General features: G+C 43.9%; 1 protein-coding gene across 2 annotated transcripts in view; it reads right to left on the bottom strand.

The window, feature by feature from the left end:
• ITK (IL2 inducible T cell kinase) overlaps positions 1-15,785 on the bottom strand; it is an 85,746-nt gene that overhangs the window by 29,487 nt on the left and 40,474 nt on the right. For both annotated transcript variants that reach the window (XM_055112829.2, XM_003818979.5), the window contains exons 3-6: positions 14,334-14,415; positions 11,384-11,512; positions 7,795-7,835; positions 2,703-2,854 (exon numbers count right to left, since the gene is read on the bottom strand). In XM_055112829.2, coding sequence (XP_054968804.1) covers positions 2,703-2,854; positions 7,795-7,835; positions 11,384-11,512; positions 14,334-14,415 — 404 coding nt within the window. The remainder of the gene's footprint in view (positions 1-2,702; positions 2,855-7,794; positions 7,836-11,383; positions 11,513-14,333; positions 14,416-15,785) is intronic.

Genomic DNA, 15,785 nt, shown 5'->3' with positions numbered 1-15,785 from the left:
TTCCAGATGAGGGGAGTTGGGGTCTGTTCTTAGCTAGCAAACTACACTGCCTCTCAAACCATGGTTCTGAATCTCATCACGTTTTACCCTGTCTCACTTCTGTCTTTCCTCCCCCTGTAATGGGGTTGATAAGCCTACTTAAAGAGAAGGCACCTTGAAAATGTAAATTCTGATGTATGTAAAAGGTAAAGTCTTATCCTTAAAGATATTTGTGCCCCTCTTTTTTTTTTTTTTTAACCCATCAGATTGGCTTTTTTTAAAAAGTTCAGTGATACCCAGTCTTGGCACTTCCACAACTCTGTTAGCAGGAAGGTAAATTTGGCAAGCTTTGTGAGGAAATTATGTGGCAAAATTAAGATATCACATACTCTGACTTAACTGTTGCACAGTTAGAAATGTGACATATAGGCCAGGTATGGTGGCTCATGCCTATAATCCCAACTACTTTGGGAGGCCAAAGTGGGAGAATTTCTTGAGTACAGTAGTTTGACACAAGCCCGGGCAACATAATGAGACCCCATTTCTACAAAAAATTTAAAAATTATCTGGGCATGGTGGTGCATGCCTATAGTCTCAGCTCTGTAGGGGTCTGAGATGGGAGGATCACTTGAGCCTGAGAGGTCAAGGCTGCAGTGAACTGTGAGAGTGCCACTGTGCTCCAACCTGGGTGACAGAGCAAGACCCTGTCTCAAAAAAAAGAAAAGGAAAACTAATGTGATAAATATATATTATATATATATGTTTGTATTCCAAAGATGGCCAAGATACATGAATACAAGATCTTCATTAAAGCCTTGTTTGAAACAGCAGAGGAAACAAATAAACTGGCAACTAAATGTCCCACCATAAAGGATTATTTAAATACTTATAATACAATCATACATTCTAAGATTGTGCAATTATTATTATTATTATTATTATTATTATCTTTGAGATGGACTCTTGTTCTGTCTCCCAGGCTGGAGTTCAGTGGTGCGATCTTGGCCCACTGCAACCTCCACCTCCCAGGTTCAAGTGATTCTCCTGCCCCAGCCTCCCAAGTAGCTGGAATCACAGGCACCTGCCACCACACCCAGCTAATTTTTTGTATTTTTAGTAGAGATGGGGTTTCACCATTTTGGCCAGGTTGGTCTTGAACTCCTGACCTCAGGTTATCAGCCCGCCTTGGCCTCCCAATCAAAGTGCTGGGATTACAGGCATGAGCCACTGCGGCCGGCCCATGCAACTATTTTAAAAATGAGGTAGATTTGCATGTGCTGGTATGAAAAGATCTTCAAAGTGTATTAATATCATTAAAAATTAAAAGCAAGATGCAGAACAGAATGGATCCACTTGGTACAAGTGAAAAAAGGATGCATTTGCATAGGTATAACTTTTATTTATGATACACAAGAAGGTATTAATAGTGATCACTTTTTTTTTTTCTTTTGAGACAGAGTCTTGCTCTGTCGCTCAGGCTGGAGTGAAGTGGCACTATCTTGGCTCACTGCAACCTCTCCCTCCTGGGTTCAAGTGATTTTCATGCTTCAGCCAGTGGAGTAGCTGGGATTACAGGCTTGAGCCACCACACCATGCTAATTTTTATATTTTTAGTAGAGACAGGGTTTACCATGTTGGCCAGGCTGGTCTCAAACTCCTGGCCTCAAGTGATACACTCGCCTTGGCCTCCCAAACTGCTGGGATTACAGGCATGAGCCAGTGCACCCGGCCGAATAGGGATTACTTTTGGACTTGACATGGGGGCAAATGGAAGGTGGCTTATTTTTTATGTATATTTCTCTCTACTGTTAGTTAAGTAAAATGTTGACATAAGTGATCTATATGTTGCAAGGACAGTTTTCTTTTTTATATTTTAAAATTAATAATAACCTCATACCTTGAAAACATTTAAACCCTTAATATTAATATACAAAGATGTTCGTTGCAGTGTTGTTAATATTTGCAAAATATTGGAGATAACCTAAGTGTTCAACAAGGGAATTTGCAATTTAGAGTACATTTATGGCTGGATTGATGCAACTATTGAACTCAGATTCTGGAAAATATTCCAGAGCATGGGTTAATACATCGGATATATTAAGAGGAAAAAAAATAAAACCTTAAAAGGCAGTGTGAATCTCATGCTCGGTATTTTTTTTCATTCAAAAGTTGCATAGTGGGAAAGTGGTATTTGTACAACCTTATTTTCTCCCTGAGTCATGTGGATGGCTAGTTCGATGACTGCGATTGTAACTAAATCTTTAGTATCTTCTTTCTGATGTGTCCTAACATAACTATCAATCTGTACCATCTCTATACACACCTTTTCTTTTCACCAAAAATAAGCACTTCCTAATGGGATGTACCTTCAGCCTCACTTAACACTCAGGAACAATAGCACTTTGCACAACAAATTGCCAAGCTCCCAAATTATAGATGTCAGTGGAAAAATCCAGGGGGTTTTTTAGATGAGTTTGGGTCTGGAGTGCCTGATATGGGGTGCAGGGAGCAAGCATAGCAAGTGACTGCCTCAGAGCCACTTCTGAGAAGAGGAAAAATGAGCCTCAACTACTTCCTCTTCCTCCCTCTTCCTTCTGCCTCTGCTCTCTTCTCCCACCTCAGTGCTGTGGTCACACTGTGGGAGATAGGACAAATCATCCTGGCATTTTATTTGTTCGCACCACACCTCAAACACGGGGACACCAGCCACAAAGATGACTTACCCATTCCTGTCCTGGACTCTCCACCAGTGAATCTCAGAACTGTCCAGCAGGCAGTACTCTTCGTTGCGCCGCAGTGCGAGTTCCTGAGGATCATTGGTTTGGTAGTCATATAAGGCAATGACCACAGTTTCTGCAGGTTCCCAAAGTGGTCGCTGGGGAAGAGAGACAACAAAACCAAGCAAAGACATAAAAAAGGAGGTAAAATGCCTCCTTTCTTCGGGGTGTCTGGGGAGACAGTCTGCCTTCCTCTGGTTGACTTTCTTTATGAGTTAGAGTTACAGCGCTGAACATGACACAAAGACATCAGTGCTTGGAATTCATCACATTGCTCATTCTATGAGGTAAATTCTGACCACAGTGAATTCCAAGCAGCCACGTGATTTTCACAAAAGTCGGCTGGTTTCTCTATCTGCACTATGTTATATGCAGCAGCCTCTCTGCTGGATGCATCATGCCCTTGGCAAAGGAGATGCAGTCAACATGAAATCTTTCAGTTTGTGCTTTACTAATATGATTTGTGGGTTTATCTAGATCTACGGAATCATAGGTTATTGGAGCTGGAATTCCTCTAACAGATCATTTAATACACTTTTTCATTTAGGATGAGGAAACTGAGGCCCAGATGGAGAAATGGACCTGGCCAATCTACCACTTGAATTAGCCCTAAGACTCTCTCTACTCTAGCACCTGTCTCCCTTCCTTCTCCTACAGGCTCTATTGCTGATGTCTCTGTTCCTCAGTCCCTTTCTTCATGTCCATATTGAGGACATGAAGGAAAGACCACAAAGCACACAGTCGCCAGAGTTCAGGATGGGCATGCCTGCTATGGGTTAGCAGACTTTGTGAGAGTAAATGTAGGGAAATATTAAGTTCCTCACTAGAATGTGGTTTAGTGTTAGGAAGTCACAAGTTCTCTGAGTACATTGAAGCATTTGGTGGCATAAAAATACTGGAGCTGAAAAAAGAGTCTTGTCATTTTGATGTAGTATGTCATCTCAGCTGAGCCCAGATCGGATTTTTTTTTTTTTTAATAGAGACAGGGTCTCACTATGTTGCCCAGACTTGTCTCAAACTTCTGGGCTCAAGTGACCCTCCTGCCTCGGCCTCCCAAAGTGCTGGGAGTACAGGAATCAGCCACTGTGCCCGGCTGCAGATTGGAATTTGAAATCTAGATATTTGTGGAGCTTGTGAGGATGTGTAAATGGGGTGCTATGGACAAGAGTGGATGGCCTGAGGCTTTTGCTCTAAGAGCTTATGGAGGGAGGAATAGTGTTCAAGGATGTTTGAAGAAGAAACAGAGCTATGGCATTCATCCCACTGCAGGTCAACTCATTGGTTAATACCTGTGAAGAGAAAGGTCAGAGCAGGGCCCTCAAATTATGATAGTACCTTTCTGTAGGGGCACACTGGACATGTATTTTTTTTTCTAATAATCATGCAAGCTTGGAATATGGGGGTTATTTTGAACATCACAGTTTGAGGTATGCTATAGGCCTTTAATGCAAAATGCTCTGTAGAGTCCCTCATTCCCCACAACTTTCGAATATCCTGGTAAACATTCATGTGGTGAGAAACCAGCTTATACAGTAATTATATGAGAACATCCTGAGCCTAGATCCTAGCTGTACCCTATCCAAAGTACTGGATTTCCCAAGAATGCAACTACCTTGTACTTTGAGGGAAGACTATGCTTTGGTTCAGAAGTTTACTAAGAGTTGTTCATCATTTTGGAAAATTATATCACTGGTGGTAATGCTGTAGTTGAGTCCCAATACCACATTTTGTATCAGTTGCATTCAAGATGCCAAATCCAATGGGATCCTACCTACCGGTGCAAGAAATCGACTATTTCATTCTGTCTTCCAGTGCAGTCATGTCCCAATATTTATATAGAAACACATATTTTGTTATATATATTATTTTTCTTTCCTTTTTAAATATTACATTAGAACATTTGTTGATTCTTTTTAAAAAGTATGTTTAATACAAAAGTTAGCCAGGTGTGGTGGCAAGTGCCTGTAGTCCCAGAAACTGCGGAGGCCGAGGAGGGAGGATGGCTTGAGCCCAAGAGACAGATGGTGCAGTGAGCTATGATTGCACCACTGCACTCCAGCCTGGGCAACAGAGTGACACTCTGTCTCAAAGCAACAAAAAATTTTAATTAAGTACTTTAATTTTAAAAAATTGTGTATTTATATGTTATATTAGTTATAAATTTCTTTTCCGGATAACAAAAGGAGCCTTACAAAATATCTGTCATTAAAAGGCAGCATTGAGTTTGATAAGGTTGGGAACCATTAGATCTGAGTGAGAAAATCAAGGGATGGCATTTGGAGAAACTGAGTCTGTGGGCTCAGGAAGGGTTGTTTGGGAGCCTCCATGATGTGGTGAGGCATGAAAGGAATGAGGATCCTGCCTCCTGGCCACTCTGCTGCAGGCCTCAGCACAACCTGACCCCCCAGGACCTCTGCTGGCCCCAGGTGGGAAGAGCTCCACGGGGCTGAGGGGCCCTCACAGAGAGCCCAGGTAGCAGTGGCAGGGATAGGGTGCCTTAGTAGGCAGCCAGCAAGAAAGGATACGTGCAGACACATTCTAGTGGCCCCTCAGCAAGCCCTGGGTTGACTGGGAGGGACTGTAAGAGGAAGAGTTGAGTTCCCATGGATGCAGGGGGCCAAGAAGAATTGGAATTTGTACTTCAGTGTGACATACGACCTTGTTTGTATCCATAGGCAAAAGAGGCCTAGGATTGTCCTTCACTCTGACCATGGATATTCTCCATCTTGAACCAAAATAGCCATCCCCTGACCCCGGAGGACTGGCCCTGCTCACAGTGTTTCTCACATAGAGCATGAGACCTGTTGGCTCAGACTGGATTAAAAACAGTTTCTCTGTATGACAACCTGAGATGTCATTACCACTCAGGCAGCAGAACAAGAAGGTGAGGAGAGAAATGACTTCAAGTGGCTCAGACAAGAGAACCGTTGCACTGGATTTAGACATGTGGTTGAAAGTAGAACAATGATTCCAAAACCTTTGTGGTCAGAACACTCAAAACAGTATCCACGATGCTCCTCCAAGAAGGCTGAAAAGCCAAATGGCAGAGTGTAGGGAGAGAAGGACCAGCAGTGTTTTATGGCTTTCACCTTCATTGATACCAAAAATAAAGACACAAGAGCAGCCTCACTTAAGATGGGAGGTGTGGGTTTAGGCGGGACTGTTGAGGGAACCGTCTGCAAGGGAGGGCAGTAGGGTTCCGAACCAGGCCTTCAAAGGGGTTGGTGAAATAGTTCTGCAGAAGAAGGTCAGTGAAAGAAAAGGAGAGAGAGCTCATTCTCTGCTACAGTTTCAGTACATTTCTTTCCTGTTGTGAGGGAGTAGGCTGATGAAAGATCTAAACACCAGGCTGGGGCTTTGAGGATTTAGAGCTTCCTTCATGGGGACGCTGCCAGTTTTGAAATGTCACCATTTTGGCTGAAGGGAAAAAAGGCAGAGCTCATTCTTCAGGAAGAAGCATGAGGAAATGGAATCTGAAAGCTCTTGTTAAAGAACTTGCTCTGGAATGAAGAGCGAGTACTCAAATGTGGATATTGGTCGGGCACAGTGGCTCACGCCTGTAATTCCAGCACTTTGGGAGGTTGAAGTGGGTTGATTGCCTGAGGACAGGAGTTTAAGACCTGCCTGGCCAACATGGTAAAAGTCTGTCTCTATTAAAAATACAAAAATTAGCCGGGCATGATGGTGAGCGCCTGTAATCCCAGCTACTCGGGAGGCTGAGGCAGGAGAATCGCTTGAACCTGGGAGGCGGAGGTTGCAGTGAGCCGAGATCATGCCATTGCACTCCAGCCTGGGTGACAAGAGCAAGACTCTATCTCAAAAAAAAAAAAAAAAAAAGAAAAGTGGATATTGGTGTTAATATTATCATAAGGTCAGGGTCATATCCCCTACCTAAAGGTCATGATCCTTTCCCCCATCTTTTTTTTTTCATCTCCTTAACAAAATAAGCTGCCCTAGAGTAGGTACTATGCCATCTAAGACTTGTAAGTCAGTATATTATAGATCAGTGAGGAGGCTTATTAAAATGCAGATTCCTGGGCCCCTCCCCCAGCATTTTGGACACAGCAGGTCTGGGGGTGGGGCCTAAGAATTTGTATTTCTAACATGCTCCCAGGTGATGCAGATGCTTCTGGTCCATGGACTATACTTTGAGAACCACCACTCGAGTTAAAGACCACCACGCCAGAAACCTTACATCCTACTAAGTTGCTGAATGGCCTTGGAAAAGCCTCAAGACCTGTCTTGGGATTTGATTTCCCAAGCTTTACAATGAGAATAAAACTAAAACCCTCTGAAGTGGATAGAACGGATAGTAAGTTTAAAAATAGATAATAAAGGGGTGGAAGTGCTTTGAAATATATAAAATATCAACAAATGTATGTCTCCAAAATGCTTGCGAAGAGTAGATGTGCACCTTGTTTGTTTTTTTTTTTTCTGGAGACGGGGTCTTGCTCTGTCACCCGGGTTGAAGTGCAGTGGCACAGAGTCATGGCTTACTGCAGTCTCGACCTCCTGGGAGCAAGTGATCCTCCCACCTCAGCTTGCTAAGTAGCTGCGACTACAGGTGTGCACCACCACACCAGCTAATTTTTAAAAATTTATTCTAGAGATGGGGGTCTCACTTTGTTGTCCAGGCTGGTCTCGAACTCCTGGGCTCAAGTGATCCTCCCACTTTGGCCTCCCAAAGTGCTGGGATTACAGACGTGAGCCACCATGCCAGACACACTTTTATGTAGAGTGAGCTGCTACTATACTCCAAAGTGGTCAGGTGAATGGCCACCCAATTTGATATCAGTATTTGTTGAATAAATAAAGTGAGATGGAGATTTAGCAGCTGAATGGTCCTTTAAGTGGACAGACCCCCCAAGAGAGTTCAAGCCCAAAAATACCCAATGTGTTGAGTTCTGCTGAATCATGACAGCCTGCTGCATGCAGCCAGGGTTTGAAAACTGTGGGGAGAGGGGGACATGCAAATAGGAACATGCCAATCAGGTAGCCTGTGGGCCCACCTGCACCCGGAGCTAGCGCTTTCACTCACCCTGTTGTCTTCAGGAGTAGGAGGAAGAGGCTTCTTTGAAGCTGAAAAGAGAAAAACAGGAAAAGAAAAAATGAGCATGAAAACTAATGGACCCAACCGGAAGTGAGCAGCCAGGGGTTTTTTCTGAGAAAAAGTGCCCAGGGAAAACAACAGAAGAAAGGGGGCCAGAAGGAGCAATAAGACACAGTGAAACCTGACTTGGCCTTGTCAGAAGCTGTCTTTTATCTCCTTGGGCCTGCTGGTTTCTGATTCCCTTTTCTAGTACACACCAGAAGCTTCCAGAAGTCCATATTCGGGGGCCCTCTCTCTCTGTATTCCCAGGAAAAGCCTGCCAGTGGGGTTAGACTTGCACCCTTCCCTGTAGGCATAGAGACTTCCGGGAATGTCTCTGCCACCTGCTAAGCTCAGGAGTGGGAATTGGTGACTCAGGGGGACAGTGACTCACTAGCTTCCTGACATGGTTGTGGGCTTGAGGAGGGGGTGGCTGAGGTGGGAGGTCATTGTGCTGCTTTTTGAGTGGGCTGGAATCCACTTTTAGTTGCCTTAAGGCATCTGAATATGTGTTCTTTCTGCCTCTTTCAAACTATACCAACCCCAGCATCTCTCCGTCTTTGTCTTTCTGCTTATCTCTGTTTCCATGTCTCCGTCTGTTTAGCTCTCCTCTCTCTTCCCTCTTTCCTCCTTTCTCTTCTCTTCTCCTCTCTCTTTCTCTTTCTCTCTCTCCTTCCTCTCATCTCTTCATATGCATCTCTCACTATGTCTCCTTTGTAGCTCTGCAAAGGCCATTCCTGGACTCAATGAATCAAAGGTGTGTGGCTGTGTCTGGGGCTCTCTGTGGTACGGGAGGCACTGCACAGACTTCAGGCTAATACAAAGACATCCTTAATAACGAGAGATGGGAAGAGAATGGGCTGCATAGGTAGACGATGAGTTCCTCATTTCTGTATGAGGTTGACTTGAAGTTGGACAGCTCACATCAGGGATGTGGTAGAGGAGAGTCACACATTGACACTGGAGCCCAGTCCCGTGCAGACTTGGCAAGAAAGAGTAGGCTGGGGTAGTGATCTGGGTATACAATGACCACAGAAGAAGGAAAACCCCTGTAATAGGAAGTATGGTTCCTATTTAGAACTCAACTTGGAGCTGGGAGACTGGTGTTCTAACTCTGGCTTCACCAATACTAGCTGTGAGCCTTGGCCACTTCCAGCCCTGGACATTCTATGACTGGTCTCTCTTTCTTCGTCCTCTGGCCTTGCTTTTCCCTTCCTTCCTTTCCCTCCCCACAGTGGGGAGATCAGGGCCAGTTCTGGTTGCAGAAATGGGTGTTACTATGGGTTGGGTGTGGCTGGGTCTGTTTTTACTCATCCACTTCTGCTGCTTCCCAGACACACACAAGTTCTGAGGCTATATCTCAGCCTCAGATTCTTTCATCCACCAATAAGGAAGACAAGTAGACACAATTACCATTTATCAAGAACTCTGTAAATGTTGGCAGCTGTACTGCTTTCCACAACACCATTGAATCTCCCAGCCTTATACATAGCTACCTATTATCATTATCCCCATATTGCAGGTGAGAAAATGCTCTTAGAGGCTCAGAGGGATTATCCAAAGCCCAGTGCTCATAGACCCGCACTGCCAATGTGCTTGGTACCAGGAATCCTGTGAGCCTTCACCCAGGGTGATGACCATAAGCTGCATTCACAGTGCAGTGTGCTTCTTGAAAACTCTGCTCTCAACTGTGCAAAACTCAGATCCATGAAGTTATTTAACCAAATCAGAAGAGGGTAGAGTGAGGAGATGCTCAGAGGAGGATATGGCAATGGGTTGCAATGCAAAAGCAAAACCATTAGCACAGTGACTGCATGACAACCACAGCAGGACCCCAAGAGTGCTCAGGCCCTGGTTTCACATGGGGAACAGCTCTGCATGACCAGTCCTCCCGCACTGGCATTCTGGTGAGTCATTCAGATGTCCCTAGCACCTCAGTCACATGTGTATCACTTGGAGGAGGGAAATACTTGCACCCCGAAGAGGAATAGCTGCAGCATGCATGGTGAAAACTACAAAATGGAAATACCAAGTCAAAGAATTTCAGAATTGGAAAAGGGCTTAGATATTATTTCATCCTAAGCCCCTCAGAACTCCCTGCCATTTTTGAGATGAGGACATTGGGGCCCTTGATGGCCACGTGACTCATCTGAGGGCCCACAGCAAGGCATTGGCAGAAATTTGGAGACCAGATCACTGACTTTGGAAAGGGCTTTCACTCACAGAGGTAAGCCCATGCCGTTCTGTTATTATGGTGGATCCTATCCATAGAAAACTTTCCATTTCATTTTTATTAAATATTGGCCCACATGAATATGGTAAACAGGACTAATGTGTAGGATCACTTGAATACTTACCAATTTCTAAAACTTGTTAAGTATTGTTCTTCTGGGCCCAGGGATCGATTATGTCTAAGAGCTTTTTTCCCCAAGGTACAGGGTGAAAAGTGGTGGTTTTTAAAGTGGCAATGAGAGGGCCTATGAATCAGGAAGCCACAGAAAACCTAGCCATGTGTTACATCCGCCTTGGGTTGCCAATTTTCAGTATTAAGTTTTAGTGCACAAAAGAATAAATGAGAAAGGGAAACTATGGCAAAAGAGGTTGAGAAGAGAGGAAAATGGAAGGAAAACAATCCACATGGGCCATTATTCCTATTCGACAATGGATTTGCAGAGCACTTCCAGTGGTGTGACCCGGAGCATACTGAATTGCTCAAGGCAGCCCATTCCCTTAACATCACACCATGTACCCCAGATGGTTGAGAGGAACAAGAGCATAATAAATGTGAAATGCATTTGAGTGGAGTTGTACTCGACTGGAGGTTAGGGTTCCAAAGTCATCAATAAAATCCAGTTGCAGCCCAATCCCCTGGACCTGAGCCTTTACTGTCAAAGGCAAAAAAACAGCTTTTTTTGTTTTCACTTTGCATTTAGACTGTGGCCTTCTCCTCTCTGAGACTGTGGAGGTCAAGGGCAAGTTTGAAGAGGAGGCAAGGAGAAATCACAGAGTAAAATGTAAAAGAAAAAAAAATTCCTCTCACCTTTAAGGGTATAGAGTTGAATTTGTGTAATTAAATTTATGTGTGACATGATGTCACTGTAAGACATAAATATTTTATATCTCTTAAGGCTGCCTCTTTAATTAAGATTTAAATAGACCATGCCATTCAAATGCAGGTTATAGCAGGGCTCCTCAAACTGTACTGTGCACATAAGTCTCCTGGGATCTTGTTAAAATGAAAATTCTGATCTAGTAGGTCATGAGTGGGGCCAGATCATTTGCATTTCTAACTAGCTCCTAGGAGATGTTGATGCTGCTGGTCCAAAGAGCACACTTCAAGTGGTTAGGAGCTGTAGACATCAGCTTTGAGATGGAAGCACCAACAGGCTGGTAGGAAAGACAGATGATTCCTCTTGGAAAATTCTGAAAATGTAGAATTTTGCATTCTGTTCCTGACACCCTCAATGATTAAAGGCCAAAAGCTTTTACTTTTTTATGGTCATTTCACAAAAACTAGAGGGAATTCCCAGTCTCTTACCATTCTTGGTTGGATCATATTGGGCACAGCCTGCTGCAAGCTTCTCCAGCTGAGAACAGCACCTCCACTTCCCATCCATCCAGAAATTAGGATGATATTTAGACACCAAACTGTTATTATTCCTTGTTTCTGAAACAGGTTGGCACCAACAGAAGAGTTATTTCCAGGTCAGCCTATCAAGGGCTACCAATTTTATAACACCTCGAGATTAGACCTGGCTGAGTGAGCCTGAATGAGTATTGCCCAGACCACTCAGAAGCATGGGTTGATCTGAGCGCATAAATGCACTGTGCTATTTACTGGGGTAGTTCATGTTACATTTAGGCATCAGCACATCTAGGCTTGCGTCTGGCTCTGCCTTGCATTAGTTTTGTGTTCTTAAATTGGGCAAACCCTTATCTGAGCCTCAGTTTCCCCCGCTATGCAATGAGATTGTTAAACACTGAGCTCTACAAAGGTGCCTTAAGGGTAATGAGAAGGTTGAGAAGGTGGAATTACCACCCCCCACCTCTCCTACCTTTAACCACAGCCACTTTGGTTTTCTCCCTTCTAGGTTTGTGGCTTTGAAGTAAGATTTTGGTTGGAAAAAAAAGGGGGGTCTGCTACTGAAACAAATACATATATAAGGCACAGAACAGAGTTGGGTGTACTGGCTCATGCTTGTAATCCCAGTACTTTCGTAGGCCAAGGCAAGAGGATCACTTGAGTCCAGGAGTTCTAGATTAGCCTAGGCAACATAGTGAGACCCCTTTTCTACCAAAAAAAGAGAAAAAAGTTAGCTGGGCATGGTGTCATGCACCTGTAGTCCCAGCTACTCAGGAGGCTGAAGTGGGAGGATCACTTGAGCCCAATAGGTTGAGGCTGCAGTGAGCCATGCTTGTGCCACTGCACTCCAGCCTGGGTAACAGAGTGAGACCCTGTCTGATATAGTTTGGCTCTGTGTCCCCACCCAAATCTCATCTTGAATTGTAATCTCCATGATTCCTGCGTGTTGAGGGAGAGACCAGGTAGTGGTAATCGGATCACGGGGTATTTCCCCCATGCTGTTCTTGTGATAATACGTGAGTTCTCATGAGACCTGATGGTTTTATAAGTATTTGGCAAGTTCCTCCTTCTGTCATTCTCTCTCCTGCCACCTTGTGAATAAGGTGATTGCCTCCCCTTCACCTTCCACCATGATTGTAAGTTTCCTGAGGCCCCCCAGCCATACGGAAATGTGAGTCAATTAAACCTCTTTTCATTATACATTACCCACTCTCGGGCATATCTTTATAGCAGTGTGAAAATGGACTAATACACTGTCTCAATGAATAAATAAATAAATGAACCAACCACAGAACTAGATATCTAATCTCTAATATTCCTTCCAGTTTTAACACCCTGTGTATAAAATCCCTTCACAGAGGGCAAATGGCCAATGACCATAGCTGGGGCCCTTTTGATTCCTTTTTTTTCTTCTTTTTTTTTTTGGTGGGGTAAGAACAGGGTCTTGCTCTGTTACCCAGGCTCAGCTCACTTGGCTCACTGCAGCCTTGACCTCCCAGGCTCAGGTGATCCTCCCACCTCAGCCTCCCGGGTAGCTGGGAGCACAGGCATGTGCCACCATGCCTGGCTAATGTTTTCATTTTTAGTAGAGATGAGATCTCACTATGTTGCCCAGGCTGAAGTGCAGTGGCATGAGCATGGCTCACTGTAGCCTTGAACTCCTGAGCTCAAGTGATCCTCCCACCTTGGCTGCCCAAAGTGCTGGGATTACAAGTGTCAGACACTGCACCCAGCCCATTTTGATTACTTCTTACTTTTGTGTTTGCTGTATGTACCAAGACTGTAAGAACGGAGAGCACTTCCCCATTCACCCAGCACTTGTCTGCTCATAACCCATTTAAGGCTCACAACAACCTCGGGATAAGATACAACTTGTATTTCTATTCTCATTTTTTTCAGATAGAGGAATTGCAGCTCCAGAGATAACAAATAGTTTGCTTATCCTTGGTCCTCATAGCTTCGTAGAGGCAGATTAGTATTTGAACCCAGATCTTCTGACACATCCAGTGCTTCAGGCTAAAGAACAATAATGGTAACATTGATCCAGGGCTTTCTTTGAGATGGGTATTTTTCTAAGTCCTCAATCATTCAATTCTCACAACAGCTCCATGACTGTTTTTAGTCAAAATTTATAGAGACACACGAAGGTCAAGGAACTTACCCAGGGTCACATGCTAATCATTGGCAGAGCTGGGATTTTCACCTTCATGCCTGGCTCCACATCCCATGTGCTTAAACACTGCTGCCTCTAACTGTGCCATCAGGCAGGTAAGGCTTAAGAAATACCCTTACCAATGGTCTGAAAAGCTTGAAAGCTAGCTGATATTTATTGCGTGCTGTCTATGGGCCAACCTAGTTTCTAGGACTTTGCTCACATCAGCTCCAAAGGCAGGTGCTGTTATCCCTTCCTTTTCTTCCTTTTAAACAGATGGGAAACTGAAGCACAGGCAATTAAGGAACTCACCCAAGTGTACATAGCAAGTGACAGACTGGGATTTAAACCCAGGTCATCTCACATGAGGGCCTATGCTCTGCTTCTTCATACCATACGAGGAGTTGGCAAACTTGTTCTTAAAAGGCCAGACAGTAAATATTTTAGGTTTTACTGACCATGAGACAAAATCAAGCATCTTATGTAGGTACTTATTAAACTATTTGAAATGAGTTATATACAAATATTGCTCAGAGCCTGACAAGAACAGACAGCAGGCTGGATTTGGTCAATCCCTGAATGATACCAGTTATTGCCTCCTGGGCCCAGGATGAAAACTTGGGAACTTCCACCAACCCCAGAAGAGAAATCAGCCATCAGCTGCTCTCCCACCACACTCTATTCTATTGTGGAACCCAACCCTACTATAGGATCAAGAGTGTTAGTGATTCAATGGCAAAGGAGTTTAATTACCTTCTTTAAGGGCCAGCACCCAGCGCTGCCGGCTCTCACGATCTGGAGCAAACACATATAGGAGGTAGTTATCATGCACCACCTGGAGACACACACACAGAGTTCAAGGTGAGCAGCGTGCATGGAGATAGTTGACAGCAGACCTACTGAGCTGAGAGTGGGGTCTCGGGTGTTTATCGTCATATAGGCAAACATTTGGGTAATTAGGGGGCCAGTATCCTTTTTATCCAGGTGTTTGGGTGCTACAAAAACACAGGGTAAGCAGTTTCAGCTGCTCGTCTCAGATTCCATGCCCCAAGAGAGCAATCGCTAAACTAAGACAGCAGGAGAAAGTTCTCCTCTTGACTAGAAAGCACATTTATTTCTCATCTTAAGTTTTTAGTGATTAAAAAAATATATCTGGCACATGGAAGAGAAAGATATTATATGACAAATGTGCAATGAGAGTTTTGAAAACTTCTTATTTTGAAATAGTTTAAGACTCACAAGAAGTTCCAGAAATAGTACAGAGTTCCTGTGTACTTTTCACCTACTTTTCTCCACTGATGACATCTTACATAACCACAACACATCTTTCAAAACCAAGAGATTGTCATTGGTACAATACTGTTATCTAAACTGCAGTCTTCTTTATATTTCACCTCTCTTTTAGGCACTCATTATCATTGGGATTTTGAACAACTGAAAAATACGTGCTATTCCTTTTATTTTCAGTCCTCAAAATTCCAACTCATGAGGGTCACTTTTCTAGTAGAAAAAGAGTTCTTTTCTATGCCATGTTAAAAATATGTTCATCCCTCAGGTTGGCAAGCAAGAATGGTACCCTGGGATGTGCAAGGAGATATCCATGCCTTTGAAGCCAGAAGTGCCAAGATTCATATATAAGATAAGGACTTTAAAGATACCCTCCACCAGCTCTGTTCAGTAGAACTTTGGGAGGCCAAGGCGGATCGATCACGAGGTCAGGAGTTTGAGACTAGTCTGACCAATATGGTGAAACCCCGTCTCTACTAAAAATACAAAAATTAGCCGGGAGTGGTGGCACACGCCCGTAGTCCCAGCTATTCAGTAGGCTGAGGCAGGAGAATCACTTGAACCAGGGAGGTGGAGGTTGCAGTGAGCCAGGATTGCGCCACTGCACTCCAGCCTGGGTGACAGAGTGAGACTCTGTCTCAAAAAAAAAAAAAAAAAAAAAATTTCTGTAGTGATAGGAACATTCTATAACCAGTGCTGTTTCAGTACAGTAGCTGCCAGCCATGTCCTGCTATTGAACATGTGAAATGTGCCCAGTGTGACTAAGAAGCTGAATTTTTAATATCATTTAATACATTTAAATGTGAACATCCATGTGTGGCTAGTGGCTACTGTACTAGACAGTGCGATTCCAGATAGTTCTCAGATTATAAAATCTGAATCTTTTTGCCTCAGAATCTCCAAGCAATTCATACCCAG

Source organism: Pan paniscus, chromosome 4 (genome assembly GCF_029289425.2).
Source record: "Pan paniscus chromosome 4, NHGRI_mPanPan1-v2.0_pri, whole genome shotgun sequence".
In the NCBI taxonomy this organism is placed as follows: Eukaryota; Metazoa; Chordata; class Mammalia; order Primates; family Hominidae; genus Pan; species Pan paniscus.
This window is presented reverse-complemented; position numbering and strand designations above follow the sequence as displayed.